Consider the following 16,596-nt stretch of genomic DNA (forward strand, 5'->3'; position numbering starts at 1 on the left):
GGTACAGTTTTAAAATTAAACTTAGTATGAAAAGATCCGGCCCCTATTACGAAAATTGAGTTTCCCGTATTACGAAAAGTTCCGGGCCGAGGGTTCGAATGTTTTCTAAAAACACTGTACCCCTTGTTAGTCCTTTTCGTAATTGCACCCAAAGATTCTTCACGTGAGTCCGCTGCAAAATTTCCTATTTTGGTTATTAGCTACTTAAGGACGTGGAGGGGAAAGACAATACATGGTAGAAGCAAATTCTTATTATATACTGCACTAGCATGTCTCTCTTGGCTGGTGATGAGAATCAAATGCTTTCAGAATTACCTATCTAGGTAGTGTCGATTGTCTTTTTACTCTAATCATCATTCACATAATAGATCTGAAACTTCCTTGGCTAGCATGTAAGTGTACCAGTTACTTGGCGCAATCAAGTGCTACCACAAGTAACTAACTACGAGCAGGAAGAATGACTTAGTGGGAATGAAAATTCCATAACGTTGAGATTGTTTATAATTCAATTTTTGTTGCACAGGACCTTCAGACAAATATTGTGGATCCGTTGCACTACATCACGCGAGACCAATCTGCAGTGCAACTATTCCTACGCCTTCTCTTATCGTAACATTTATTATACTATACACTATCCCTTCAGTGGTTTCTTTGGGGCACGCGATTGGATCTTGATTCTACTGTACATGTCATTGATCTTCCGACTAGGAACTTTGGCTGGCCAGTAAAGACTGGCATACGACCACAAGTGTTTTTTCATCTTCTCTTTTTGACTGCTCTTTGCTTGGTCCACCTGTTCTCCAATGAAATCACCAATCAAAATCAACTCGCTTCTCAAGGTGTTGGCCCATTCATGTTTCTCCATTCCCTTGTTACCACGGTGCAATTTCATCAAGGACTTGGATACCGGCTTAAGTGTGCTCTTACAGGCACCCTCGTCCATACTCTCATATTCCAAATCTTCAGAAGGCTCGGCCTTGACTGTAGCAGCCACAGGCATCTTTTTGGGCTTTCTTTGAACATCTGGCGACTGTGCCTTACTAGAGCGCTTTCCGTTGCTTGCTGCTGAAATATTGCTGCCATTGCTTGGTGCTGGGGAATCGGTCTTGGGCTTTCTCTTCTTCTTGACTGAAGTAGTACTAGATGCAGAGCCAGGGCTGTCGTCCTGACCATTTAACAAAGTAAACAAATAGTCAACCCGTCTTCCCAAGTGAACAGAACCAGGAACTTTTTTGTTGGCTTTCTCCTCCTTGGTTTCTTTTCCAGTAGCGCCCTCCAAGAATAACTTATTTTGCAATCCGAGAACAGGGTCGTCACGAATTTGGACCCATGACCCGTAACCAAATTTATATACACCAACCAATAACATGGCATCATCCTTTGGTGACCATTCGCAAGACCATGCACTTACTTGCTTAGGTTGTTTAGGTAATTCAAATTTGGTTGGATTATCAGCAGGCACCAACTCTTCCAAGAGTTTCATGTCAACTGGTCTGGTTAACACCAATTCAGCGTTAATATTCTTGACACCCTGGTATTCAAAGAGAACCGCTTTCTTTTCTTTCTTTTTGGCAATCCAGAGTGCGGTAGGATTATTTCCATTGGCATCAACAACGTTTTTGTCTTTCAGCTCCATGGCTTTCTTCTCCAACTCGGCTAACACCTTGGTTCTTCTGTTTTCTTCTTCTTTAACCAATTGTTTGGACATGTTGATGATTTGATTGTAAGCATGCTTGATCAAAACGGGGTTCTTGTTCGATATACTTCCTTCTTCAACTAACAATTCCCACTTCCCAGTAAGATCACCAAGCTTTAAAATGGATCTGTATATTCCTCTGATCTCCTTCTCAGAAAGTTGATGGTCTCCAGCTGTTCTTCTTCTCTTCTTTCTTGATCCATCTTCATCCTCATCGTTATCATCTTCACTAGGTATTCCAGAGTCTCCGCCGTTTTCAAACTTACGCACGGTGGCCTTTCTTCTGGAGTACATGGCAATCTGCTCTTTCAAATATTCATCATCCGCCTTCTTCTTCTCTTCATCCTTCAATTTAGAAAGTTCTTCTTCAGGAATAATGTCATCCCATTCAACATCTGCCTTATAGTCAGTGACTTCGAATTGCTTCAAAAACTCTTCAGAACCAAGATTGGATTCTCCCAAATCAGGAGTAGTAACATGATCTTCGGCGTGGTTCAAGACTTCATCTAAGTTCAAATCCTCCAACTTTTTCTGGTTTTCGTTTGCTTTGAACATATTACCAGCGCCAAATTTTAAGATTTGAGTTAATTCATTAGCTGAAGGTTCAGTTTTTGACTTTTTAGAACTAGGATCTGTGATACCAAGAGAAATGATGGCATATTCTAAAATCATCTTTTTTCTAGCTCTTTCCAAAATTTGTTCTTCGACAGTGTCCTTACTAACAAATCTGTAGACTGAAACGTGGTTCTTTTGACCAATTCTGTGTGCTCTTGCCATGGCTTGTAAGTCTGCTTGAGGATTCCAATCTGAATCAAAGATAATCACAGTATCGGCAGTCATCAAATTGATACCCAAACCACCGGCTCTAGTGGATAAAAGGAAAACAAAATCTTGGGAATCTGGTGCGTTGAAGTGGTCGATAGAAATTCTTCTTTGGGCAGAGGGAATACCACCATCCAATCTTTGGAACTTGTAACCCTTAATGGAAAGGTAATCACCAAGAATATCCAACATTCTCACCATTTGTGAGAAAATCAAAACCCTGTGACCTTCCTTCTTCAATCTGGTCAAAAGTTGTTCTAATAATACCATTTTCCCAGATGACATAATCATACCTCTCAAAACAGTTTCACGAGAAGTAGAACCCACTTTACTTAATACTCTATCTTCGGCCCCATCAAATAAATAAGGATGATTGGATGCTTTCTTTAACTCACTCATAACATTCAAAAGGGAGATTTGAGATCCTTTATTACCAGCGTTCAAAGCTGAGTAATTCTTGGTGATAACATTTTTATAGTAATCGGTTTGCATATCTGATAACTCGACTCTCAAAATACGTTCTGTTTTAGATGGAAGAGATTTTTCCACGTCCTTCTTCAATCTTCTCAAAATGAAGGGTTGGATTTCACGTTGAAGGTCCTTAATGTACTCTTCTTGTTCATCATCAGGTGTTTCAAAGTCAATTTCCTGCTCGATATTGAATTTTCCAGGCATCAAGAAATTGCATAAAGCCGCAAGCTCTTTAATGTTATTTTGCAAAGGAGTACCGGTAATCAATAACCTGTTGGAGACTTTAAACAGCTTCAAAGACTCATACAAAGACGACTCCGCATTCTTCAATCTGTGAGCTTCATCGACTGCTAAGAACTGCCATTTGATTGAGCCCAATTCAACTTTATCTTTCAAAATATACTCATAAGTAGTCAATGCAATGTTGAACTTTGGCTTACCATTTGAATTATACCATTCGTAATCTCTTATAGTTTTTCTAGCTTGGGTGTTACCAAGGTAGTAAATACAATTCACTTCTGGTGCCCACTTTTCAAAGGTTTCTTGCCATGCAGGAATTGTAGATAATGGAACAACAACTAAATGAGGACCATTTTGTCTTCTAGCATAAATCAACCAAGATAAGAATGCGACGGTTTGAACGGTTTTACCCAAACCCATCTCATCTGCTAAAATACCGTTCTCGTTTCTTGACCATAAGAATGCCATCCAGTTTAATCCGGTTAATTGGAAATCTCTTAAGACTCCATTCTTGATAAAAACTGGCTGTTTGACCAACTTTTCAAATCTTGGTCTTGATGATTGTGGATAGTTAGCCGATAAGTTTGGCAAGATTTTTGACTTGAGCCTTTGCTGATATTTGGCTACTTGATCAGGAGATATGGTAGCAATCTCTTCTGCATCTTCCCACGAGCATTCGTCGTAATAGAGTCTTTTCCATTTACAGAAGTAACGAAGTTTACTCTCTCCATCTTCTTCGACTCTTTCGCTGTCGACGATTCTTTCCACTTGAGTGTATTCTTCCTGTTCGTCTCTTCTTCTTTCACGGTCAATATCCATGGCTTCTATGTCTTCCTTGGTAGTCAATGGGTCATTTCTGATTTCCTCATCCATTATGATGAATTGCTTGATGTAGTTATCAACTTTTCTGAACCCCTTGAAATCTTTAAGGGTAGTCCAAGACTCCCACGAATTATGAAGGTGAGATGCATCTGTCCACTTGATCTTGAATAGGAAATCGTATTTTGGATCGTCGGTCTTCTCGGGGTTCTCATCATTGGGTTTATGGTCCATAACAAGGTCGATACCACGTTCATTCTCAGTCTCGGTGGCCTGCTGATAGTAGTAGTAGTCCCCGTGGTCATCTTCATCGTCTTCAGCTCCGCTTTCAAGCAAATCATCGTCATTCTCGTAATCAACTTGATAGTTAACTTGTCTATTATTTCTAGCCGAGAATCTAAGCTCAACTGGAATCTCTTCGGCCTTCCTCTTTTTTACAGGCTTTCTGCCAGGTTTTCTCCCTACTTTAGGTCCCCTTTTAGGTTTAGCATTGCCCATTATGAAATCGTCATCTTCGTCTTCAATGTCATCTTCCACATCGTCGTCTTCATCGTTATCATCCTCGTCATAGTCATCATGATAGTCTCTCCTCTTTCTTCTAGGAGCCTCTTCTTCGCTGTCACTCTCAACTATAGCATTGGTTCTTCTCTCTCGATGTGATCTTCTCAAGCCATAGAGCTCGGGGTTTTCTGAAAGATCGTCAGGAATGTCTGGTCTAACCATTTTGGCTGGAGGAGTGCTATAATATCAATTGATGAAAAACAAAAGAATATGATTGGATGGATTCGGCGAATTCACGTATCTGTGGACTTACTTATCAGCCAGAATCTCTTCGAACACGGCACCACAAACACGATAATCAAACTGATAATTTCCACTATTTTTCCACCTATAATACAGGATGATACAAATGGCAGTAACGGGCTATAACAAAAGGAGCACAGTAACAAGTAAGTGTATCCAGTTACGCACAGGCGATATGCTATAGATTAGATAGATAAGTGTTCGTGTGATACGACCAGTGGTAGAATGTTGCAGTAAGGAAAAATTTTTGGAACGAGAACGGGAGAAATTTGTTGATAATTTTTTGGGCCGACGACGGCGACAAACAGCGGACGAGACCATTCTGGAAACGGTGCTTGGCACTATAACATAGGGTTAGAGCGAAAAACGCATAGAGAAGGGGAAATTACAACTGTTCATAAAATTCATAAATTCATTATATTGAAGTAATAATATAGATTTGCCTGGGGTGTGACTCCCCTGACAATAGTTCAGGGGTACACGACGACTCCAGATGCCCAGTAATAGTAGGAACTAGAGCAGAAATCAAATAGCTCCATCAATAGAGATGCGAGCCCGATAATTTTGCAGCCGTCAATCAAGCTCTCAAGAAATCCCTGATATTGTACGCAATGGATCCTTGGTTCTTGTCCCTCCTGACGTCATCAATCAAGAAGCGTTCGGAGAGTGACGTATTAGTCTTCAAAGTAGCTGCAAAAATGCAGTACCGTGAAACCTCAAGCTATGATCCGGAGTGGTCCAAATGAAATGTGCCAGTTTGATTCATTTGAGACAAATGGCCGTGTACTGGCAACGTATCCATCCTTCACTAAACAGAATTCGCGTGGAGCTCATAATACTTCATCCCGACTGCATTTCGAGCCCTCTGTTTGATGTGGGATGCGAGCATTGGTTCTCTTCCAAGCTCCACAAGTTATAATTGCCGAAATCGCAAAACGAGCAAAACATAACACTGACAAGCCGAGTAGTTCCATTAACTTCAAAGAGATGACTTGGTCTTCTGACTTGCTTGATTCCAAATCCAAAAGTAACCACTGTGAAGTATGGAATGTTTTTGGGTCGATTTTACGCAAGCCACATAGTTCGTGCCACGAGCACGTTTGGGAAGAATAGCTGCCAGCTTGAGAGTATGGACATTCCAGAAACGACAGCTTAGACGCGTGTTGCTAGGCGTGGCTATCTTCTGTTCTACCAAGAGGGCCCCAGGAAACTGGAGGGTTTTATTTCCTTGGATGTACGGCTATTTGGAACACCCACAAACCGATAACTCTGCTTCAGCCTTCGCAAACATGGGTTGCAACAACATCCAACTCGATTACCAGTATTCCTTCAAAAGGTTTTGGAACTCCAAGAAATCACAATCGGTGATGTTCGAGCTGAAACACACCGAAACGAGCAAACCCACTATAGTACTAGCATCTGTACTTCGCTAGTGAAGTATCAACTATCAGTAGCTTTGGCCTGCAGTAGAAGGTCCTGGTAGGATGAGGGCATTTAAGTCTGTAGGAAGCCACCACTATGGGTGGCTCTTTATCAAGTGTCCTAATCAAACATGATCACGGAACGATGGATAACAGCTATTCAAATAAGAATTACCCCAACACAAAACACAACCTTTTGAGGATAGTTGTAGAAGTGAATAGTATGTTTGAAAATTAGTTCAGGGGAAACTGATGATGGGCGAGCACGACTGGTGCGCGTTCCTGATTGGCTGATTAAAACAGGCAGTTACGTTGGGCAGTTCACGTGCCGAATCACGTGCGCGACATCATCAAGGTGGCCAATGACTTCATGATACTGCTTAAAATGAAGTGCCAGGCCACTTCGGAAGAGTCTCCTTGTCAAGCTCGACCATTGCTTCACAAAGAGATAAGGCCAATGGACAGTACGCGAAGGAGTGACGTCCGAGTATAATTCGTCTCCTGTTGTGGCTTAAGGTGTAGATAACCACTACTTAATATGAGGTGTGTCACATGACCATTCAGCCAGCATACTCTTCCCCTGCAAAAAGAACAGGAAACGCTTACGAGCCCAAGCAGTTTTGGCAGAATATACGCAGTCCCAACGGGCACGATCTCGTCTATCCCACCAGGCCATATACACACCATTTATTGGAGACGTCCCAGTAACTGTCCAATCACATCTGCTCCTTAGTAATGGACTCATACTAACGCGCAAAACGCCTTCACGCGTAAATTGGTTCCCTAACTAAACGCGCGAGTGACACAAAAACACCCTGAAAAAAAATTGACAAAAGATGCCTCCATCACAATTCTACCTACATCAACATAGACAGAAATGAGTACCAGTTCGAAGAATACTAGAATTGCCATTATCTCTACCGATAAGTGCAAGCCTAAAAAGTGCAGACAAGAATGTCGTAAGAGTTGTCCAGTTGTCAAAACCGGAAAATTGTGTATTGAAGTCACTCCGACCTCAAAGATTGCCTTTATTTCGGAAACTTTGTGTATTGGTTGTGGTATTTGTGTGAAGAAATGTCCTTTCGATGCCATTAACATCATCAACTTGCCAACCAACTTAGAGGCTGAGACCACCCACAGATACTCGGCCAATTCTTTCAAATTGCACCGTTTGCCAACTCCAAGACCTGGCCAGGTTTTGGGTTTGGTTGGTACTAACGGTATCGGTAAGTCTACCGCCTTGAAGATCTTGGCTGGTAAGCAAAAGCCTAACTTGGGTAGATACAATAACCCTCCAGACTGGGAAGAAATCTTGAAGCATTTCAGAGGTTCCGAATTGCAAAACTTTTTCACCAAGGTTTTGGAAGATGATATCAAGGCTATTATCAAGCCTCAATACGTCGACAACATTCCAAGAGCTTTGGCCAAGTCTCCTGTCAAGGAAGTCGGTGCTATCTTGAAGTCCAAGTTGGAAAGACCTGAAGCCTGGGATTACATTATCCACGTCATGGAATTAGGAGGTGTGATGAACAGAGAAGTCGCCAACTTGTCCGGTGGTGAATTGCAAAGATTTGCTCTTGCCATGACCTGTGTCCAAGCTGCCAACGTCTATATGTTCGATGAACCATCTTCTTACTTGGATGTCAAGCAAAGATTGAGAGCTGCTGAAATTATCAGATCTTTAACCACTTCTGGAACCTACACCATTTGTGTGGAGCACGATTTGTCCGTCTTGGACTACTTGTCGGATTTCATCTGTATTTTGTACGGTGCCCCATCCGTTTACGGTGTTGTCACCTTGCCTTCTTCCGTTAGAGAAGGTATCAATATCTTCTTGGATGGTCACATTCCAACCGAAAATATGAGATTCAGAACCGAATCTTTGCAATTTAGATTGGCTGATGCAGCCGATGATTTTATCCTTGATAGAACTAACGCTTTGGCTTATCCTACTATGGAGAAGACCCAAGGTGATTTCCACTTGAAGGTTGAGGCTGGTGACTTCACTGACTCTGAAATCTTGGTCATGATGGGTGAAAACGGTACCGGTAAGACTACCTTCTGTAAGTTGTTGGCCGGTGCTATTGCCCCAGACGGGGGTAAGGAAATTCCAAAGTTGAATGTTTCCATGAAGCCCCAAAAGATTGCTCCTAAGTTCGCTGGTACTGTCAGACAATTGTTCTTCAAGAAGATAAGAGCTTCTTTCTTGCACCCTCAATTCCAAACCGATGTTGTCAAGCCTTTAAAGATTGAAAACATTATTGACCAAGAAGTTCAAACCTTGTCTGGTGGTGAATTGCAAAGAGTTGCCATTGTTTTGGCCTTGGGTATTCCAGCTGACATCTACTTGATCGATGAGCCTTCTGCCTACTTGGATTCCGAACAACGTATTATCTGTGCTAAGGTGATCAGAAGATTCATTCTCCACGCCAAGAAGACCGCTTTCATCGTCGAGCACGATTTCATCATGGCCACTTACTTGGCCGACCGTGTCATTGTCTTTGAAGGTAAGCCATCCAAGGATGCTCTTGCCAAGGCACCAGAGTCGTTATTGACTGGTTGTAACAGATTCTTGAAGAACTTGAACGTTACTTTCAGAAGAGACCCTAACTCCTTCAGACCAAGAATCAACAAGTTGGACTCCCAGATGGACAAAGAGCAAAAGGCCTCTGGTAACTACTTCTTCTTGGACAGCTCCGAGTTGTAAAACCGACTGTTGCTACAGTTTTGAATGGAGGGACTTGGCTCCCGACCTTGTACATTAGTTTTTCAATTGCATATGCTCATCATGGTTGGAAAGTCTACACATTTGACGTTCCATGACCGTTACTGGTATTGGTATGATGATCTATTTAATAATATATCCTCGTATAACACAAATGTAGTCATGTGACGAGCCCATTTTATGCTTGCGACATCATACAGATAATAGCAGGCAAAGCGTCATAAAACCGTCGCCATCACGAAGGCACCGCTGCATAATGGACTCGACTCCCTCGGGTGCTGTTTTCTCTCTGAACCACGTCTTCTGCTCTGACAGCACTAACTGCTGGAAATCGTCTGGCGCAATCTCGCACGTGACAAACCTCGACTTTTAGGCCACGGTAGTTTTTCAAAACTCATCATTCTACATCACAATGGCACAACCTGGAGGAGACGTACAGGTGCCTATCGCACAGCAGAAGTCGCCCATAGCCATCAATTTGGCCAACTACTTGAAAGACAACAAAATTTTGAAGGAGAGAACCGGGTTGTTGAACAACACAGACGACATTGACTTTTTCAGATTCAAACGGTTAATTAGAGCATTATTGAGTGATGACTACAAGTCCAAGCAGCAGAACCCTAAGAACGGGCTTCCGTTGATTGCCAACGAGACCGAGGCTCAAAAGATCTTCATTATGTTGATCCAGAACCAATTGTTGCTTCCGTTGCAGAAGTTGCACTTTGTCGAGATCAAGCAACACCGAGGCTGGAAGCCCAACAAGACCAAGCCCACCTTGGTCAGGATCGAAAAGGCCACCTTGGATGCCAACGCATACTTCGGCTGGATCTACACCAAGCCCAACCCCTACATTCTCCTCTACAGTATTTTGGCGATTGTGGGTGTGTTCAGTGTGATTTTGTTCCCATTGTGGCCTGCGTTCATGAAGCGTGGTGTGTGGTACTTGTCCATGGCCGCGTTAGGAGTTATCGGATTGTTTTTTTTGACTGCCATCGTGCGTTTGATCATCTACATCATTTCTTTGGTGGCATTCCCCAAGCCATTCTGGTTGTTCCCTAACTTGTTTGAGGACTGTGGTGTCATAGAAAGTTTCCAGCCATTGTACGGCTGGGAAGAGCCCAAGAAGAAGAAGGCCAAGAAGGGCAAGAAAAACGAGGGTGCCGAATCCACCAAGGCCGAGCCTACTGGGGCAGCCACTGGCTCCTCGGTGGCTCAAGGCAACGTGACCAAGCGTAAGGTCACCTTAGAAGAAGTCGATGAGTAGTCATAGATGATTGTTATGTGAAGCTTGTAAATCGTAGGCGCGCACCACTGTGCAACAGGGAGATTTAGGGGGACGTCTCGCTAGAGTAGCACAGAACTCTCGCTAGAAGTGCAGCACTCTCACTAGAGTAGTCCTTCTACCAGGCTGGCGTAGCCGGTTAGTGTTGCCAGAAGACATGCCTTCTCCTAACTCTCGCTTTCTCTTCGCATATTCAGACTAGCATAGTCTCTTCGTGGTGCACCATTCTTCTTTTCCCACTACCTCACTCCCTCACTATCCTCCCTCACTATCCTCCGCGAGACCCTGCGCGCGTCACCCCACCACCGCATTTACAACCATTTCCCCATACCACACCACCAGCCATGGTAGTCATCAATGATTTGACCCTCAACCAAGACTGCTCGTGTATCTCGATCTCTACCAATGAGTATCACAAGATCTTTAACTGCGAGCCGTTTGGCGAGTTCTACACCTCCCAATCCCTGCCCCAGCAGAATGACCCAGACAGTGCCACCAGCAACGATAGCAACCAGGAAAGGCCTGCCACCAACAGGAGAGACTCACTCATTGTAACGGACTCTAGTGGGCCCAAGAACCCGACTGCTTTCCTCAAAATGCTCTTCTCAACCTCCTTGACCATCATCATCCCTCAGTCCACCACCAAGTTGGGCAACAGGCTCCTCAAGATCTACAATCTCAAGCAGAATCTCAAGATCTGCGAGTTGACGTTTCCTTCCTCCATCGTCAACGTGCGATTGAACCGCAAAAGACTCGTGGTGTTCCTTGAAATCGGCCAAATCTACGTGTATGACTTGAGCTGTGTCCGCTTGATCAAGGTGTTGGAGATCAACACCTATGGCGACTTGTCCTTGAGCGATGAAAAGGCACCGAACAGCGAATTGGTGGGAGATTTGAGTCCGGATGATCAGTCCTACTTATTACTTCCAGTCTCGATGATCAATGATCAAACCGACTTGTTCAACACCGAAAACGGTCGACCAGCAAGCACAAGTAGACCCGGCTCTCAGCCCTCTACCCCTGTGCTACAGCCAAGTGACTCCACCATTCTAAGTTACTACTTGGACTCCCTCATTGCATTGACCCACAAGAACGATGGCTCAAGCATTAGCAAAAGAATAGGGCAGGGAATAACGCTTGAAGATTTGAAGAAAGACAGCGACGGTTGGGTGTTGGTATATGACACCATCAAGCTCAAACCAAAGTTGATATTCAAGGCCCATAATTCGGCCATTGCCAAAATCACCATTTCTGGAAACAACCGAAGCATAGCCACCGCCTCGGTCAAGGGTACGATTATCCGGGTGTTTCAGCTAGAGATTAATGAAGACAAAATTGGCATTTCCCAAGTGATTAACTTGAGGCGGGGGCATAACCTTGCCCGCATCAATACTTTGAGCTTCAACAGCGATTGCACGATATTGGGGTGTGGGTCTGAGAGCAACACCATACATTTCTTCAAATTAAACGAGGAGGGCCAGCAGCATGTGGTAGAGTCAGACGATGAGTCGGACGAGGAATCAAGGTCTGAGGACTTGAACGATAACTTGGCCAGTTTGTTGGTGGAACAAAGTACCCCCAAGGAGTCGGAAGAGCCTGCTTCGTATTTCAGCTTTAACCTCAAGAAAACCTCAAAGCTCATTAACAACCACTACACGAAATCCATAATCAAGAGGCTCCCGTACAAGGACTACTTTGACAATTTGATCTGGGAGCCTCCTCGACGCTCATTTGCATATATCAAACTCCCCGAGTACACCCCTCCTCCTCCACACTCAGCAGCATCAGATATCTCCAAAAATAAGGTTGAGATCGGGTTCAATGCGAACTTGATTCTCTTGGCCTCTTACCAGACTGGAACTTTCTACCAGTATCAACTACCACCAGTGCCTGTCAAGGGCCAAAAGCACAAGCACAGGGAGGATGACACCAGGCAGGAATGCCTCTTGGTGAATCAGTACTCATTAGTGTAATCTATTGTACCTAACAATTCAGCTGATTGGCCCCATAGCGTAGTTGTTCGCCTGGTCAGCTAGATTAACTCGACAAGACTTATTTATTATTTCTCTACTAGTACTGTATCTTGTAAAGGTGACGATAGTGACCATCCAATCGCTAGTGAACAAGGCTTTAAGAAAGACTTCATCCGGAGGTCCTCTTGAGTTTTATTTCTGTACCCCTGGCACGGTCAGTGCTTGGTGCAAATAGTCATCACTGACAATAACTATTACTCTGGCTGCAAATAGTCACTCGTCTATATGGACTGGTATTAGCTATGATTCGGCTCATTGGTTTCATTATAGTTCAAGAGGAAAGTTACTATTTTACATTGTGTGTAAGTTAACTTATTTGTTAACACAGTGCTGCTGGTGACCGCTATTACAAATACTGCGTAAAAAGAACGCTGACCTTCTAGCGTGACAACATGAAGTGAAGCATTAACCCTCTTGAGAGTCTAAGGTTCACTCTGCCCTGAGAAGAGATTGCTGCTCATAACAATCTCCCAGTCAATGGTGTGAGTGGTATTGTGAACCAATAATGTGGTTGAATAGCACTCACTGCTGGTGTGAAAAACCGTGGATACAAACCAATGTTCCGGGTACAAATAATCCCCGTTGGTGCAATACTATGTTGGTGCTAATAGTCCCTGTAATAATGCAATTAAGACCTGATGAAATATTCCCTATTGGTGCTAATTCCTGCTGATTCTAATGGTTCCTATATTATTGCAAAAAATTAATGTTGCTCTAATCCGTGCTAAACCCTATGGAGCAAACGGCCAAGTTGATGAAACAGGCACCGTTGCTGCTAGTTCCTGTGGTGCTATATTGCTGCGAAACCCAGCCTGCGGGTCTACACAATAAACCTATCAGGCATTCTTCCGCCAATCTCAGGGGCTTTGGCACCACATATTAGCGCAAACTCCGTGGTATGAACAAGAAGTGAAATTACACGACAATCATTGATTCTCCCGCTATAGACCTACCTTAGTCAGTACCTACAATACCACCCGGGTCTGCCATGGAAACGAACCTCACTACCGCCCCCCCGTCATGGATGCCCCACCTACCCCAGATTCACCATCCTCACCACCTCCCTCACTAACCAGGGCCACACACTACCCAACAAACTTTTCACAAGACTTCCACGGATACCTACCCCACCCACCAACCCTTATAATCTAGCCCACCGCCTCGATACCCGTCAATGTTAAGATCCAATCTAAAAACATTAGTGAAACGTACCCATCCCATCAGAATGGTCAGTACCGCCTCCACCACCGCAGCCGCTGCCTCAGACAACGTCAATGGCCATGCTGAAGCTCCAGTGTTGTTCTCCAACAAGAACAACGCCAGACTTATCCACTTGAACAGGCTCAAGAAGCTCAACTCGTTAAACACCGAGATGGTGGAGCTCATCACCCCCAGGCTCTTGGAGTACGCCAAGTCGTCCGCCTCCAACGTGGTGATCTTGACATCCAACTCCCCCAAGGCGTTATGTGCTGGCGGTGATGTGGCCGAATGCGCCACCCAGATCGCCCAGGGCAACCCTGGCTACGCCAGCGACTTCTTCCAGAAGGAATACAACTTGAACTACCTCATCTCGACCTACTCTAAGCCATACATCTCGTTGATGGACGGCATCACCATGGGTGGTGGCGTGGGTCTTTCCGTACACGCTCCTTTCAGGGTCGCCACCGAGAAGACCAAGTTGGCCATGCCTGAGATGGATATCGGCTTCTTCCCCGACGTGGGAACCACCTTTTTCTTGCCAAGATTGGACCACAAGTTGGGTTACTACTACGCATTGACAGGTGAGATCTTATCTGGTATCGACGCCTACTTCGCCGGCTTTGCCACCCACTACGTCAACTCCGACAAGATCCCCCAGTTAATCAACAGATTGTCCAACTTGCAGCCTCCTGTCATCAACGACAATAAGACCACCTCCTCGGAAATCATATTCAACAACGCCGAATACTTTGCCCAAGTCAACCAAGTCATCGAAGAATTCACCGAGAACAAGTTGCCAGACGGTGCCAAGTACCCATTCTCTGCCGAGCAGTTGACCATCATAAGAACCGCATTCAGCCAACCTTCTGTCGACGCCATCTTCGACTACTTGAACAAGGAAGGCTCAGAATTCTCGCAAAAAATCGTCAAGAAGTTGTCCGCCAAGCCAATCTCCTCCCTCAAGGTTGCATTCGAATTATTGAACAAGGGTCAAGAAAACACCATCAAGAAGCAATTGGAGTTGGAGATGGTTGCCGCCACCAACGTCATGAACCAACCAGTCGAAAAGAATGACTTTGTCAAGGGTGTTACCCACAAATTGATCAAGAAGATCAAGGAACCACCTATTCCTGATTGGAACCCAGCTTCGGAGATTGACGAAAAATACGTCAAAGACATTGTTTCTTCTTCTATGAAGACCGTCAAGTTCTTGCAAAGCCCATTGATCCACAAATTCTTTGGCATCGACTACAAGCAATACCCTTTTAACATGGGTTTGCCAAACACCACCGAGGTGGCCAATTTCATAACGGGTAATGATGGCTCAAACAGATCCTACTTGCCAACTCCATTCGAAGTTACCAAGCACTTCGAAAGAAAGACCGACAACAAGTTGGGTGTTAAGGAAAAGATTGAAAGTATTCTTGAACTCCATGGTGATGTCTCCAAATACGATGGTAAGTACGTCAGCTGGAAGGCATGAAATAGTTTACCTGAAGACCACCAAAATTCCATTTACTATCTTCGTGATAAGTTTCCTTAAGACACTTGTTACTAATAGAAATGCCTGTATTTAGATCTAAGTAGTTAAAGACTATATTTATTAACGAGTATCAGGCCATAGTAAGTTTGTGAACAGTCTATGTTTGATTTTGATGAATGAGATTGCAGTCTCTTCCAATCGTGAACTAAATCTACTACCGAAAATTGCACACTAATTATACATTTATTAGATTCTGATTGGCATCGACCATAGTTTACATTTCTAATCGTCTAGAGATACTTTACTTGAACTTCTCCAAGATCAAATCTTCACCCAATTCTTCGTAGTCACTCTTGGTAACAAACCAGTTATCCAAGGCAATGTTCAGTGAGTCTTGGTTGCCGTCGTTCAACATACTGGCCAAACTGCAAGCACCCAACCATCCGCTGAATTGTTTATCCCAAACCTCGTTGATATCACTTGCAGGGCTTAAGTTAGATATTTGGGTGATCGAGTATGGACTATAACTGTAGTTAGGGAAGTATTTTGGTGTCAAGATTCTTAAATCGTTCAAAACCTGATCGATCAAACCGTTCGCTAACGAGGTACCACCTGTAATCAACACGTTAGATAACAATCCCTTGAAGATTTCGTTGAATCTGGCAAACTTGTTGTGGCTTCCACTACCAGCACTCCCATCATTTGGTAATAAAGTGCCTTCCAAACTCTTGAGACACAAGAAAATCAAGTTGGTTAAACCATGAGTGTGTGGCTTGTCAACTACCGGCTCAGGAATAGTAACGTTTGGCAATTTGTTCAAGTTTGGCTGGAATAGGTTTTCAAGGTAGCTTGGTTGGTCAGCAAGTGAGATGTGTTGATGGTTATACAATTGATAGTCTGATAATTGGAAGTTCAAGGTTAAATTCTTATACTCTTGCAAGAAATGATGACTGGTGTAGTGGTGTTTAAAGGAATCAGTTGCGTTTTGGAATTGTGAAGGTAATAACGATTCGAGAGTGGTTTTGGACTGCACGTAGTTTAAAACATGGAGGTTCAAGAAATCACCGGCGTATTTCAGGTGAAATGAACTTTTGGTTTGGATGATTCCATCCAAGATAGGAGTGACACTTGCGACCGAGGATCCGATATCAATCACCAAGCCTGTCAGCTTTCCCACTCTGTATAATTGTGCCAAAGGATTCTTCACCAACGAGAAAATAGGTACTTGTAAGTTCTCGAAGACTAACTGGGCAGTAGCCAACTTATTTTTTGATGTGTTCCACGATTGTTCAGTCAACACCAATGGATACTCCTTGGCATCGATGGGACTCAGGTTGTCGATATGCTTGTAGACGTGCTCCCAGTTGTGAATGATGTTCTCGAAGTCATAAATCAACCCGTTATCTATCAAAGTCATGACTTCGTGCTCGGGTTGCATGTTCTCGCCCACGAGCACAGTGTCATTGTGCTTTTGGTAATTGGAGGAAAAGACAAGCGAAGGTAAATCTTCCAGAGCAAACCCTGCTTTTGTGGTGTAGGACCCGTTGTCTATTACTACGGCTGGGGAGGTGAACATGGGGAGGATGGTTTGAGGAATAGT

General features: G+C 43.8%; 8 protein-coding genes across 8 annotated transcripts; 5 read left to right on the forward strand and 3 right to left on the reverse strand.

The window, feature by feature from the left end:
* Positions 1-601: 601 nt before the first annotated feature.
* On the reverse strand, positions 602-5,233 carry CANTADRAFT_25950 (chromatin-remodeling ATPase). The gene has a single exon (XM_020207595.1). The coding sequence runs from the start codon at positions 4,769-4,771 to the stop codon at positions 632-634; it is 4,140 nt and encodes a 1,379-aa protein (XP_020065463.1). The 5' UTR covers positions 4,772-5,233; the 3' UTR covers positions 602-631.
* Positions 5,234-5,304: 71 nt separating this feature from the next.
* Positions 5,305-6,442, forward strand: CANTADRAFT_95137 (uncharacterized protein). Its single transcript, XM_020211983.1, has one exon. It carries the CDS (start codon positions 5,732-5,734, stop codon positions 5,963-5,965), a length of 234 nt encoding a protein of 77 aa, XP_020065464.1. The 5' UTR covers positions 5,305-5,731; the 3' UTR covers positions 5,966-6,442.
* CANTADRAFT_89898 (uncharacterized protein) lies at positions 6,085-6,285 on the forward strand (the record flags this gene model as incomplete). The annotated part of the gene is made up of 1 exon (XM_020211624.1): positions 6,085-6,285. One exon carries the CDS (start codon positions 6,085-6,087, stop codon positions 6,283-6,285), a length of 201 nt encoding a protein of 66 aa, XP_020065465.1.
* Positions 6,443-7,155: 713 nt separating the features above from the next.
* CANTADRAFT_40353 (uncharacterized protein) lies at positions 7,156-7,371 on the reverse strand (the record flags this gene model as incomplete). The annotated part of the gene is made up of 1 exon (XM_020208827.1): positions 7,156-7,371. A coding segment is annotated over one exon (216 nt), but the record flags the coding sequence as incomplete, so codon positions are not given.
* A 2,039-nt stretch (positions 7,372-9,410) lies between these two features.
* SEC62 (Sec63 complex subunit) lies at positions 9,411-10,262 on the forward strand (the record flags this gene model as incomplete). Its single annotated transcript, XM_020209821.1, has 1 exon — positions 9,411-10,262. The coding sequence occupies one exon, from the start codon at positions 9,411-9,413 to the stop codon at positions 10,260-10,262; it is 852 nt and encodes a 283-aa protein (XP_020065467.1).
* Positions 10,263-10,624: 362 nt separating this feature from the next.
* On the forward strand, positions 10,625-12,253 carry CANTADRAFT_49348 (uncharacterized protein; the record flags this gene model as incomplete). The annotated part of the gene is made up of 1 exon (XM_020209695.1): positions 10,625-12,253. One exon carries the CDS (start codon positions 10,625-10,627, stop codon positions 12,251-12,253), a length of 1,629 nt encoding a protein of 542 aa, XP_020065468.1.
* A 1,285-nt stretch (positions 12,254-13,538) lies between these two features.
* EHD3 (mitochondrial 37S ribosomal protein mS47) lies at positions 13,539-14,996 on the forward strand (the record flags this gene model as incomplete). Its single annotated transcript, XM_020209726.1, has 1 exon — positions 13,539-14,996. The coding sequence occupies one exon, from the start codon at positions 13,539-13,541 to the stop codon at positions 14,994-14,996; it is 1,458 nt and encodes a 485-aa protein (XP_020065469.1).
* A 301-nt stretch (positions 14,997-15,297) lies between these two features.
* CANTADRAFT_49539 (uncharacterized protein) lies at positions 15,298-16,572 on the reverse strand (the record flags this gene model as incomplete). Its single annotated transcript, XM_020209720.1, has 1 exon — positions 15,298-16,572. The coding sequence occupies one exon, from the start codon at positions 16,570-16,572 to the stop codon at positions 15,298-15,300; it is 1,275 nt and encodes a 424-aa protein (XP_020065470.1).
* Positions 16,573-16,596: the final 24 nt, after the last annotated feature.

The sequence above is a fragment of the Suhomyces tanzawaensis genome, assembly GCF_001661415.1.
Source record: "Suhomyces tanzawaensis NRRL Y-17324 unplaced genomic scaffold CANTAscaffold_3, whole genome shotgun sequence".
Classification (NCBI taxonomy): domain Eukaryota; kingdom Fungi; phylum Ascomycota; class Pichiomycetes; order Serinales; family Debaryomycetaceae; genus Suhomyces; species Suhomyces tanzawaensis.